The 13,901-nt window shown below is 48.2% G+C and overlaps 1 protein-coding gene across 2 annotated transcripts in view; it reads right to left on the bottom strand.

Annotated features, from left to right (window-relative positions):
- Positions 1 to 13,901, bottom strand: part of LOC119961821 (collagen alpha-2(V) chain-like) — a 313,195-nt gene that overhangs the window by 56,422 nt on the left and 242,872 nt on the right. For both annotated transcript variants that reach the window (XM_038789187.1, XM_038789188.1), the window contains exons 27-31: positions 5,645 to 5,743; positions 5,136 to 5,189; positions 4,966 to 5,019; positions 4,271 to 4,324; positions 2,999 to 3,052 (exon numbers count right to left, since the gene is read on the bottom strand). In XM_038789187.1, coding sequence (XP_038645115.1) covers positions 2,999 to 3,052; positions 4,271 to 4,324; positions 4,966 to 5,019; positions 5,136 to 5,189; positions 5,645 to 5,743 — 315 coding nt within the window. The remainder of the gene's footprint in view (positions 1 to 2,998; positions 3,053 to 4,270; positions 4,325 to 4,965; positions 5,020 to 5,135; positions 5,190 to 5,644; positions 5,744 to 13,901) is intronic.

The raw sequence follows: 13,901 nt of genomic DNA, 5'->3' as shown, positions 1-13,901 counted from the left end.
CATAAAGTGCCGATTTTTAAAACCGTGGCACCGATTGGCACGGCAGTACCACGGCCATGCCAAGGGTGCCATGGGCCAGCGATCAGTGGGCACCGATCGCAGGCAGCGGGTCCGATACCCACACACTCTTTGTCCTTCCGCCGCCCCGCTGTATCACTTCGCGGGGCGGCTGAGGGGCATCCCGGGCCGCGCATGCGTGGGTTTTGCACAAATGCGCGATGACGTCATCCGCGCATGCGCGGGTTGGAGTCTTCCAATCCGCGCATGCGCGGCTGACGTCATGTGACGCGTCAGCCGGCGCAAACTCTGGCAAGTGGGCTTAACGAAATTCGTTAAGCCCGCGATGCCGGAGTTTACGGCGGCGGCATGCTATCCCCGACCGGGGACCAGAATCGGTTCCCGGTCGGGGAGGGGGAGGCTGGCGTCAAACCCGCCCGGATTTGACGCCAGCCTTACGATTTCTCCCTCTCTGGGAGAATCGCGCCCGATATATTTTTTTTAATGTATTTATGGCATGTTGGCATCTCTGGACAGGTCAGTACTTATTGCCCATCTCTAATTGCCCTCATGAAGGTGACAGTTGGCTTCCTGAGCCACTGCAGTCCATGTACGTTGCTGTTATGAAGAGGGTTCAAGGATTTTGACCCTGTGACAGTGAGGGATACTTGTATGGTTCCAAATGAGGATGGTGTGTGCCTTGGAGAGGAACTTGTTGGTTGGGGCGTTCCCATGCATCTGCAACCCGTGTCCTGCTAGGTGGTAGAGGCCGAGGGTTTAAAAAAAAATGTTGTTGAAGGAGTCTTGGCGAGTTGCTGCGATGCATCTTCTAGATGCCGTACAATGAATACCATTGAGCATTGGTGGTGAAAGGAAGGGATGTTTAAGATGGTGGATGGACTGCCAATTAAGTGGGCTTCTTTATCTTGGATTATGTTGGGTTGCTTGATTGTCGTTAGAGCTAAACATGTCCAGGCAACAGGGCTGTATTCCATTACATTCCTGACTTGTCCCTTCTAAATGTTTCTTTTGCAATTTGCAGTGCATCAAAGGGAACATTTTATCTACCTGTAGTATTTTGCTTTTCCCATTATTTTTTTTCCAGAATGGTTGGAAGAGAATCTATACATACTAAATGTAGACCATTTTCACTTTAACTAACTCACTTGGAATGCTATTTTATTGGTCAGTATCTAAGACATTCCAGAGTTATTTTTAAGTTGTTTGCTTTTATGTGCATGAAGATCTCTATCAAGAAAACAAAGAGGTTTATCCTTTGAGAGAAAATGGAACGGGGTTGGACATTCATTCCTTAATCGCAAAATTTAGATTTTATCTATAAGGTATGTTTCTGTGTGAAGATAATTTTCTGTCTGCTTATTTTTGCAAGAATTCTATTAATAAACTCAATGTACTTGTTTTACTGCCATATCAAGCAAACTGCTACTCACTCATTGGCTCATCTCAATTGAACCCAGACATTAAGAATGTACAAACATTTTCAGCTGCCTACTTCCAAAGAAGCACAAAATGGCAACAACCCAAAGTGTATAACATGCTCATCCCACAAGGATTACATGATTAAAATCTTGATGTGAATGTTTATTCTTGAAATAAGAAAAGACACTTTTGCTCAGACCTGACCCCAAAACGTGACAGTGTGATTTTGAATTGGATTCGGCCAATAAAGACGTTTCTATCAGCGCCATTCATAGATTTCATGCCACATTGTGGCAATGCTTCGAAAGTGAGCTGCAAAGAAGCAACTGTAATTGAACATTTACACAAGGTCCAAAAGTAGTATTCGACCTGGACCTTCCCATATCCCACAGGGCGGTATATGCTAGAATTAGGTCTCAAGTGGAAATGTTAGTTCATTGGTTTTCACTATTGCGCCAAGTTTCATCTGAATCTAATTCAGCTACTGTTCCATAGAACAGATCATTAACTTTTCACATTATTTAGCCCACTCTGATGGTTTCTTATCTGATGTAATTCATTAAACGTACTTAAAATCTTTCACATTTAATGCATTTTTCTGGGTTTTTTTTGGAAGAATTCTATTGATAAACTCAATAGGTTAAAAATGAGCTGATCCAGTTTCTCGGGTGCAAGTGTTGCGGTTTGCAACCTGACTGTGCTGGTTCAGTTGGAGATGGGAGGCACATAAATTGGGTTTTTCATTACCATGGTCATTGCATAGGGCTAAGTGTTTGCTAAGTGATGCTTGCTCTGCAGGGTACTGAGCAGAATTGTACTAGTAGTACATGGTGTGGCCAACTTTTTCCTCTTAAAGGGAAGCTGCACTGAATAATATTGCTGTAATTTAAAACATGAAAAATGGAACACCAGGGGAGAGAGAGATTTCCAGGGTGATGGATGCAGGGCTCAAGCATTAATCGTGCTGGTGGGCAAGCGGAGAGATGCCATGCTCCCATAAAGGTCTCAATAGGCGCAAGGGCAGGCGGGCTACCTGAGACCTCCCCCAATCCCTGTAAAATCCAGCCCGTTGTGTGGGTCGGACAAATCCTCTCTTTGAGAATGCAAAAACATTCTACAAATTAAAGGACACACCAAAAACATTCCAGTGTGCCTCCAGTGTGCTTTGCAATAGTAAGATGTTCTCCACATCACCTTACGTTGTATGCCTGACACTTTAAATTGAACACTAAACGACAGAACTTGTTCTTTGTGGAGTGATGCACAAATCCATTTAATGGACCTGGGTGGTCCAATTGGGATGTTCAATGGCACCAGCCAACAGGATGTGAGACGTCCGGATTGCACACATACAGCTCCTTCTGGTGCATGAAGGAGCACCTGTGTGGGCACCCTTCTCAAGAGGGCATGCCATGAGGGCTGATCCAGGGGGCTTTACAGATCAGGTAGAGCACCTAGATGTAATTTGATCCCAATATATTTGTATTTTTCATATATCAAACAAAGAAACTGTTTGATTTGGATGATTTTTCTTGTCATTTTATATCAGATCTTAGCTTACCTCATTGCCAGGCTTGCCAGATTCACCAGGAGGACCTGGAGGTCCAGGCAAACCCTGTATAAATGAAAATCACATTCAGTGCAATTCCATTATCACTACAAATGGATTTAATTAAACATATTTATAACCAACATTTTTCACCCTCTGTTAAGCAAATGCTTCTTTGGTGACAGATTTTTACACTGAAAGGTTGAAAATGACATCTGTCATGAGTTAGTTAACATTTTTGGAGCAAGATCGAAAGAAAGACTTGTATTTATGTGGCACCTTACATGACCATCAAACTTTCTAAAATTCTTTACAGCCAATGAAAGATTCTTTGAAGTCCAGTGATTATTGTAATGTGGGGAACTCGGCAGCCAATTTGTGCACAGCAAGATCCCACTAACAGCAAAGTAATAACGACCAGATAATCTGTTTTAATGATGTTGAGTGATGGACACTGGGAACAAACACTCTTCTTCTTTCTATCCAATCTATCCAAGATGGCGCCGGAGAGTGGCGACTCTCTATGAATTCCCCCAAAGGATCCTCTTTTTATGTCTCTTATCACCGTGCTAATTTCTTGAAATTTAATTCTAACACTATCACTAATCTTTCTCTTTTATCTTCCCTTGCAGGTTTGAAGATCTTCTGCTGCCCGTGGTGGACGTCTTGATCTGACTCGACCCGACCTCGCTGCCCCGCTGTTATCAGACACCTAAACGACACTCTTATGGACTGACCTGATTAATACTACGCTCCTGTATGCTTCACCCGATACCGGGTGTCTATGTATTTACATTGTGTACCTTGTGTTGCCCTATTATGTATTTTCTTTTCTTTTCATGTACTACATGATCTGTTTGAGCTGCTCGCAGAGAAATATTTTCCACTGTACCTTGGTACATGTGACAATAAACAAATCCAAATCCAAATCTTTGAATATTGCCATGGGATCTTTAACATCCTCCTGAGTGACTTCAGTTTAAATAACTCATCTGATCAACAGCATTTCTGATTGCGTAACACTCCTACAGTACTGGACTGAAGTGTCCATCCAGTTTGCTGTGCAAAACTCCTGGAGTTAGTTTTATTCCCACAGCTTCTGTCAGAGGTGAAAGCATGCCCAACTAAGATACAGCTGGCAACATCATTGGGTGCAAAGCAAAGCTTGGTCAATTTGAAGGGTAATTATGTTTTTCCATACCTATTTAACACTTTAGAAGTATATAGTGCAGGATCCTGCAATTATACCATGGAATGCTAACAGAGTGGATTCCTTCTACATACCTGGAATCCTGGAGGACCAGGAGGGCCTTGTTCTCCTCTATCTCCAGCTTGACCCTGATCAAAATAACAACAAAAACATACATTAGAAGGGATGATTAACTTTGTGCACTATTTATAGTGAAGTCACAGCTGCTTTCTTTGTAAAGGTATTAATAATTTAGTTCCTCGAAAGGCATAAAATTTGTTTATATATACACAATATTGCGGAAAATGGACTGCATGTTATTTTTAGAGACATTAAGCGTTTATGCCATTAAAAAAATGAATGTACACATTTGGTAAAATTGATCCAATTTGGTTTCATCATTTGTTTGCATATCAAGGTTATGTACATTTGTATTAAAAATAATTGTATAATTAGAAAAAATCATATCCTATTACTTTTCTAAGGTCATAAGAGAACATCAGTAAATATACTGTACTAACAATGTTCTGTGAGTCTGAAGAAACTGCAATGTCTATCCTTAATTAAAGCAGCATTTATAAGAAGGCTATTGCATAAATCAGTTAAAAACAAAGAGAATGATATATTATTTTCAGTTTTTTATTGCCCTATTACATTGGCCAGAGGACTATAGCTTTGATTTTGTGAATAGTGATGAACGAATTTCTGTTATGAAGCAAACTTGGCATCTACACAGTCTCTGCATTAAAGGAACATTGATGTACAATCTCTTGCATGAATTTATACTTACCGTTGGGCCAATATGACCTTGAGGTCCAGATTCCCCATCTTTGCCAGGGGTACCCTAATATGATAATGGAAAAAGAAATGGAATCCAAAATTGAATGGACTTTATTTTTACAACTTTATGGGAATACTTTGTGAGTATATTCTGTAACTCATTAAGAATATATTACTTACGCGCTGACCTGGGGCACCAGACGGACCTTTCTCACCTGTCTTACCAGGATCGCCCTATCGTAAAAGTACAAGGATATGAATAGAACTCACTAAAATAGACAAAGCACAGCTGCATTAGCAGGTTGTTGCCACCGTTATGTCACTGCACAGGTGGTTTAATTTTTGATCTTGAATGCTTTTTTCTGAAATTGTTATAACACTCATTAAAGATTCAAAACTAGAAGTGCATTACATGTTTCCACTTATTTTTTACATATTGTCAAGTTATTTAACAGGACTGATCAAAATTGTGATTTTACCTCATGAAAATCAGCGGTTGAAATGGTTAGCGACATGTCCTGTCATACACAGCCAGCTCCCCACTGGCACATGCAAAATTGGCTCTCACAGGATTTTTTGGATTTTTCACTCATTAAAGTTAATGACTGCCTGGTGTGAAATTCGATCATGTAACTTTGTGATGTTTCATGCCAACATAACCTGATTAGAATAAGCAATTTCTTACTTACACTATTACCCCTTGGTCCCACTAAACCCATGGAACCAGGTGAGCCTCTTAGTCCCATTGGCCCCAGTGAGCCTGGACGTCCTTCCTCACCTGGAGGACCCTGATAACAGAAGCAATGGAACAAATAAGATACATATTGACTGTGATGCTATCTCATAAATGATATCTGCTCTGTACAACTGAAATTAGTATCATGATAAACAAGAGAATGCTGGATAACATCTTTAGAATTTATTGACAATATTATCTGATTTGCACTGGATAATATTTCATGATTTCATTAAAATATTTCATTAAAAATTCAATTGCATAGAATCATACAACCCAAAAAGAGAGTACATGTGATGCCTTCGTGGATATTTGAAAAAGCTGTTTGATTAGTCCTGCTCCACTGCTCGTTCTACACGGCCCTCAAATTTCTGCCTTAGAAACTTCTAAAATCAAAAAAAACCATTCCAAATCTAAGAATATTCTGTCTAACTCTATAAACTGATCATCCACGGAATGTGCATATGAAGGATGGATCATGAAACAATGAACATTCCCAATAAAATAATTAATTTTCTTTCTTATGAAAGCAGGTAGCATATTAATCTGATAACCATTTGAAAACAACCTTGAAGTAATTAAAAACCTCAAAATGAAGGAAAGAAAAAGGAAATAATTTATTATGCCACAAACACCCCACCTATAACCAAGTGTATTCACCATGTGTATCGCAATAGTTATTTCAAATGTAGTTATTGAGGTGATGATGGCAATAAATCTCAAGCCATCACATGAGGAAGAATTGAATCACATTAGTGAGTATTTGTCATTACATGTAAGGTATCTGTCAATTTCAACAACGTAAAGCTTGAGGGTGCGATTCTCCGTAAAGATTTCTAAATGTGCTAGCGAGCAGGAACTGCTGCGAGCTTCCCGGTACTTGGCCCAGTGAGGCGCTATTCATCGTTAATTAGTCCACTTAACGAGGCCCCACAGACTTCTCGCCGCAAATGAAGGATCGGCGGCCGATTCGCCGTAACTGCGCTCTCCGGCCCCTCGGTAACAAGGTCAAGCAGCACTTGGACAGCACTTGCTCAGCCAACCCCAGCCAGATCGCAGCAATGGCACCCAGGAGACCAGGCCCAAGATTTGGGGATGCAGATCTGGGGAGGCTCCGAGACATAGTGGAGGCCAGGAGGGATGACCTGTTCCCCCAAGGGTCCCGGAGACTCATTCACAGGGCAGCCAGTGAGGCCTAGGACAAGGTGGTGGCGGCTGTGAGCTCGGCGAGTGTAACCAGGAGGAATGGCCTTCAGTGCTGGAAAAAGGTCAACGACCTACACCGAGCAGCACGAGTGGGTCGACACCAACGCCCCCCATCCCCCGAGATCTGTCCGCCCCATGCAAGCATCCAATCCCCAACTCTCCATGCAACCACAAACCTCCTTCCACCCCCCTCTCCCTTCAACCCCCTCCAACGCTTCCTTCACACACACACCCTCCCACCACTGTGAACCACGCATGCGGCTAACGATGTCCTTGCTGTGTCTCCTCCGGAAAACATGTTGCACAATTTCTGGGAGAGGGTCCAGGCTGGTGAGGAACAGGCCCTGGAGGTGATTAAAGTGGCTGAGGACAGGGCAGTCACCAACACAGAGGCTAGTGGGTGCCGCAGAGGTGAGGAACCACTCGGCTCCACCCAGAGGACCTGTCAAACGTGAGCTGTTATTACCTTACTGACTGATCACATGTCCATCCCAGGTGACCCCCTCTCCAGCCTCCCATGAGACCACCTCAAAGGGGAGCTCCAAGGAACACATGATTGAAGCGTCACAGCTGTCATCCCCACTCACCACCAGTGCAGGTACACATACCTCAGTGGAAAATGTTAGTGGTCAGGCTCCTGGGGCACAATCTCATGAGCACCACACTGCTGATGTTGTAGATAATGTGGAGCCAGGAACCCCCAGCTGAGACAGCAGTTGGAGGTCTGCTAGATCCCAGGACCCATCTGGGTCTTAGCCAGATGCTGAGTCTGTGGTACAGAGGTATCCGGAGCTGATGGAGATGATAGGGAACAGTCAGGACACTCAGAGGGAGATGTCAGCAACACTCCAACAGATCCATGGCGATTGGAGGAGTCCCAGATACCACAGGCACAGGAGATGCCACCGGCAATGTGCGGCACCAAAGCCAACGCCGTGAGGGTGGCGATTGCAGTGATAAGCCCGGTGCACAATGTCAGCACCATGAGTGAAGATGTCCAAGGCGTTGCACAGTTGGTGAAGCTACGGCTGAAGGTCTCGACAGAATGTCCACTTCAATGGGGGATGTCACCCAGTACCAAATGGACCTTGATGAGGTTCTGTAAGACATGTCCCATTCTCAGATGGGAATTGTGGAGGCGCTGTAGAGCTTGTCCTAGTTGCAGGTGGGCATTGGCGAGACGCTGCAGAGCATTAGCCAGTCGCTGAGGAGCATCGCCAAGGGTGTCGACACGATGGTGCAGACCATGGAGAGCCAGCACAGCTGGCAGAGCCAGATGATGCAGGGGCCTCTGGGATTTGAACTAGTTGCGCCTCGATCCCAAGGTGAACTCCAGGACCCCATGGACACCGACTGGGAGGAGGGGGCACTGAGTGCCAACCCAGACCCATCCCATGGAGTGGCGATGGTGGCCACCAATTCCCCTAAGTTCCATCCCTCTGATGAGGCCATGTCATGAGGTCAGCACACAGGAGCGGGTGCCCTCCTCCTCCATGTGATGCCAAGTCCATGAGGACAAGATACAGCTTCTGCATGGTCTCTTTGTTGAGACGGAGCCTTCTGTGTCACATGCTGTCCGCCATCTGTTCAAACAGCCAGAGATGCCATGGGCCGTCGAGGGATACCCCCATCCCCCCCGCCCCGGGTCCCTCCCTGGCGAAATGAGCGGCCTGGTCCTGAGGATGTGGGGCAGTGTCCGGTACACGGTCTGCTGGCTCGTACATCTGCTGACGCTGCTGCTGCCACCATTGCTGGCATCTGGCCTAGCATCACCACCATTTGGACAAGTTCTGGGTCCAAAATCCCTGGCATAGTGTGCAATATCTGGAAGGTATTAGTGAGAGGATTTTAGACTGACAAACAGCAGTGGCTCCCACCCACTGACCCTCCATTCCCCCACCCGGAACGCCATGCCCATGCACACCCAGCTGTAGCAGGTCACCCTCACTGGACCCCAGGCCTTGCACCCTGGACACCCGCACATAACATCACCTGGACCGGGTGCTGGTCCCCTCCCTGTGGTACTCACCCACCCTCCGGCCGCGGACATGCCCCCGGAGCTGTGTCCCAGCCCCTCGGTGTTTGGATGTTGGCTGCTATGTGTGTGGTGTTGCCTTCCACAGTGTTCAGGCACAGTGTCCAAGCAGCGTGGTCAGATTGGGATGCTGGGCAATGACTCCCACATGCTACAAGGCCCGCCCACTCACCGGAATCCTTGGGTTGTGTGAAGTGCTGTTAACTTAACCACAATTGCCAATTCCCTTTTAGCAATTGCCTTCAGCTGCACGGCCAGAGGCCTCAGCAGTCGGTGGGGGTTATGGGTGGTCTGTGTGGCAGACGAGCAGGGACAATGGTTTTGCCCCGAAAGGGGTATACACGATCCAGGGGTTGGCATGTGGTTCTGAGCACTAGGGTAGCAAGCCCAGCATCTCCGGGCTCTTTGCCTGTAGACAAAGATGGCTACTCACCTCCTCGGCTCCCCGCAGAATGTTTTAAGATGGTGGATGGGGTTAAGCTTCTTCAGTATTGTTGGACCTGCACTCATCCAAACAAGTGGAGAGTGTCCTATTACACTCCTTGACTTGTGCCTTGTGTGGCTGGTGGACAGGCTGTGGGGCGTCAGGTGAGTTGTACTCTGGAGAATTCCCAGTCTCTGATCAGCTCTTACAGTCGCTGTATTTATATGGCTGCTCCTATTAGGTTTCTGGTAAATGGTAGCCCTGGAATGTTAACCATGGGGCATTCAGTGATGGGAATGTCTCGGATGTTGTAAGGAGATGGGTAGATTCTCTTTCATTGGAGTAATCAGTGTGTGGCATGAATGTCACTTGCCACCTATCAGCCCAAGGAATCGAGTAGTAAACGAGAGCTGGGTATACCAGCTAGTGTGGAGGACCCAGAGGAGTACCCAGAAAAAGATTGGGGCTGGGATTCTCCCGTTCCCGGCGGGGGGTCCCGGCGTAGCGGAGTGGCGCCAACCACTCCGGCGTCGGGCCTCCCCATAGGTGCGGAATTCTCCGCAACTTTGGGGGCTAGGCCCGCGCCGGAGTGGTTGGCGCCACGCCGACTGGCAGCCAAAACCAGCGGCAACGGCCTTTGACGCCCGCCGGCCGGCGTCGGGGCTGGCCGAAAGGCCTTCGCCGGTTTGCGCATGCGCCGGTGCGTCAGCTGCCACTGACGTCACCACCGGCACATGCGCGGTAGGGGGGGTTCTCTTCCGCCACCGCCATGGTGGAGGCCGTGGTGGCGGCGGAAGAAAAAGACTGCCCCCACGGCACTGGCCTGCCCGCCGATCAGTGAGCCCCGATCGCGGGCCTGGCCACCGTGGGGGCACCCCCCGGGTTCCGACCCCCCCCCCCCCCCAAGACCCCGGGGGCCCACTCGCGCCGCCAATCCTGCCGCCATCAGAGGTGGTTGAAACCATGGCGGCGGGAGAGGCCTCTCAGCGGCGGGACTTCGGCACATCGCGGGCCGGAGAATCGCCGCGGGGGCTCGCCGATCGGCATGGAGGGCACGCTGATCGGCGCGGTGCAATTCCCACCCCCGCCAATTCCCAGGTGGTGGAGAATTCTGGCCATGGCGGGGGCGGGATTTTCTCCGGTCCCGGGCGATTCTCCAACCCTGCGGGGGGTCAGAGCATTTCGCCCCTGTTTTCAAAATGTGACGAGCTGTGCACTCAAATAACAGTGAAAAAGAAGCAGTAGTCAGTGTGTGCATAAGAGTTCATGCCATAGGAACAAGGAGGCTTCCTGGTTACTCACATTCAAAGAGGAGTGATAAAAAGCAAACAAATAATAAATAAATAATGTGGAAATGGAGTGAAGAGTCGGGCATCACAGAAAGAAAACATTATGCAGGAGAACATGGAGTTAATATCAACAGAGTTAACATCAGACCTTTCTCAACATACAAATTCTGAATGAGTTCCATAAAATAAATCCCTGCATTGGACACTTTACATATGACATAAAGGTTCGGAAAAAGATAAATCATTAAAAAGCCACACCAAAAGTTAAAGTTAAGGTGAGAAACAAATACAAATGTTTTCAGCATGTTCTGTTTTTATTATAAAGGAAAATTGCAGTTGGATTTTGTTTTAAGTTTTTGAGGACGTGTGCAAACGTGTCATGTGTCCCTGACCAGCAAATGAAAGTCTTCCTTGAAATAGTCAGTGTTTCGTTTTGGTGTCGTTCACAGATCTAACACCATTTAACTCTCTATAGGTTTGCATTTGATATCGGAATTCCGATACGTTTTTGATGAATTTTGTTCCTATAGATGAGTGTTGTTGATTGAAATTTGTGAATTGGTTGCTTTATGACTTTTATTCTATTACTATATGTGTTACTTTCTAGACTGTTGAGTCATTTTTTTGGTTTTAGAGCTGATTTTAAATTGTGCTCAGTGAGAAGTCTTACAACACCAGGTTAAAGTCCAACAGGTTTGTTTCAAACACTAGCTTTCGGAACACTGCTTCTTCCTCAGGTAAATTGTGCTGACATTGGTTGGTCCTGTGATTTGGGGATATCACATAAAATATCAAACTTTGAATTAATAGCTCATTACAGGAATCCATTTCTAAGTGGCATGAAGGTGTGAATGTGCTTGTTTGAATGGATTAATTTCAATGTAAGATTGTTCACTCAGAATTGGGAAAAACACTTGAATGACGTATTGAAGTTAAAGATAGTGGTGAGATTTAATTTTACCAAAGTTTATTTGTCCAACTGTGAAAAACTGTCAGCGGGATTCTCCACCGACTTGATTCTCCCTTGTGCCCGCAGTGCACTCATGCCCATGGGTGTCCCGGTAGCTTGGGGTGGCCACAATGGGAAATCCCATTGGCAGATGGCAGGAATGCAAAATCCCGCTGCCGGTGAGGGAGTGCCGCCCAGGAAAACATGGTTGATGGACCGGAGAATCCCGCTCAGTATGTGAGACCAATTTGAAGATTTCAAAGTCATTGGCCGGGATTCTCCAACCCTGCGGCCAAGTTCTGATGCCAGCGTGAAAAGTGGCGTGAGCCACTCCGGTGTCAGTGGGCCTCATCGGGCAGCTATCCACCCCTTCCTCCGGGGGCTAGTACGGTGCTGGAGTGTGAGTACACGCATGCCCATGGGTTCCCGTCTCCGCACCGGCCCCTGGGCAGTATGGCGGAGCCCTACAGGGCCCGGCGTGGAAGAACATAGGCCCCCACGGACCAGCCCGCCCACTGATTGGTAGGTCCCGATCGCGGGCCAGGCCACCGTGGAGGCCCTCCCCCCCCCCCCCCCGAAGTCAGATCTCCCCCCCCCCCCCCCATCCCCCCAACCAGGGCCCCCGCAGAGAGAACTCCGAGGTCCCGCCGTGTGGGGCCATACATAACCCACGCCGTGTGGGGCCATACATAACCCACGCCGGTGGGACTCGGCCGAACTCGGCAACCACTCAGCCTGTCGAGGCCCGGAGATGGGGTGGCCGCTTTCAATGCCCCCCAACCGGGCAAAGTGTCGGAGAATCGGCAAGCCGGCGTCGGGGTGTCATGGCACCATTCTCGCGCCCCTCCTGCCCATTCTCCGACCCGGTGTGGGATCTGAGAATCCTGGCCATTGGGCGGGATTCTTTGTTGGCTCACGCTAAAATCGCGAAACGTGATTGGGCAAAGAATAGATTCCGACAGCAAAATCGCGGCGGCCGCCGATTTGACACCAAATCGCAATTCTTCGTCAACCTGATAGCAGCGTCCATGTGTTCTGGAACACATCTACAGTAAACACCGTTTGTATTCCTATAGCAGATATGACCCGGTATACTGTGGGGCCTCCGTGATTTTCCTCCTCCAATGGACTGAGTTCCCAACGGCGCGGTTCACTTTTGCTTTTAAAAATGGTGAAACCAGCGTTCTGGCTGATCAGGGATAAAGAGGAGGTAGGACACAGAGTGGAGCGACTGTGGGCTGTCGGGCCGGACACTGACCAGGCTGGCTAGGGCGGAGAGGGGCCCTGCCAGGGCCGGTGGCTGCTAGGCAGCAAACTTTTGCACACCCCACTGACCATCCACCTTGGACCCTGGTTATTCAGAGTGACACCGGCGTATGACTGCACCCACCCTCTGCCATACCTCCCCCACCCGGCTGCCTCCCGCTCGGTGGACTATCCAGGAGAATGCCCACGGTAGCCCTTACAAGTGCGCCGGACGGGTGCTATGGAGAATACTGCTAGCAAAGGCAGTGCCAGCCGGTACCCCTGGCATCATGGACAGACGCCAGGGCCAGAGGCCCCCATCGTGCCGGGCATCGAAATGGCCAAAGGTGCGGGGATGGGGGAGAGCACTGGGGGGACATGTGGGACAGATCTGCAGTGCCAACTGGAGCCATCGTGTAGCCTGGTGGACCTTGTTGAGCATGGGGTATGCACCATGCTAATATGCAGGCCTTTTATCCCTTGCAAACAATGGAATTCAACCAGCAATGGTGGCCTTCCTGCTGGTCGTCACAGCCTGGGGATGCCCAGTGGCTGTACGCGCTGGAGCTGCTCAAGGAGGAGGAAGCTGCAGCAGCGGAGCATGCAGTAGAGGAACTGGTGGCAGCCGCCCAGAATGGAGAGCGAGCCGCTGAACAGGTCGAGGAGGTGCCAAAGAGGCCTCGTGTGCAACGGCGCCGCTGTCATTCGAGGACCTGCCGGACCGGGCATGCCGTCGAAGACTCCAGCTAAGTAGGGAGACAGTACGACATATCTGCCAGATCTTGGCACACCTCGCATCGGGGGATATGGGGCAGGACACCCACTCCCGTGGCCATCAAGGTGACGGTCTTCCTAAACATTTACGCAACGGGTGCCAAGTGGGGACTTTTCCTGGACCTCGCAGATCTCACTACACAGGTGCATCAGTGCCATCACGGAGGCCCTTTCTGCCTTGTGACACTATTATTATTCTACAATTTTCGCACGTATCTTTTCTTCTTTCGGTACTTATTACTCTGCAGGAATCTCCTGGCAAGATCGTAAGCATGAATAAATCTGAAC

This window comes from Scyliorhinus canicula, chromosome 2 (assembly GCF_902713615.1).
Source record: "Scyliorhinus canicula chromosome 2, sScyCan1.1, whole genome shotgun sequence".
In the NCBI taxonomy this organism is placed as follows: domain Eukaryota; kingdom Metazoa; phylum Chordata; class Chondrichthyes; order Carcharhiniformes; family Scyliorhinidae; genus Scyliorhinus; species Scyliorhinus canicula.
The sequence above is the reverse complement of the archived record's forward strand: the minus strand, read 5'-3'. Positions and strand labels throughout refer to the sequence as shown.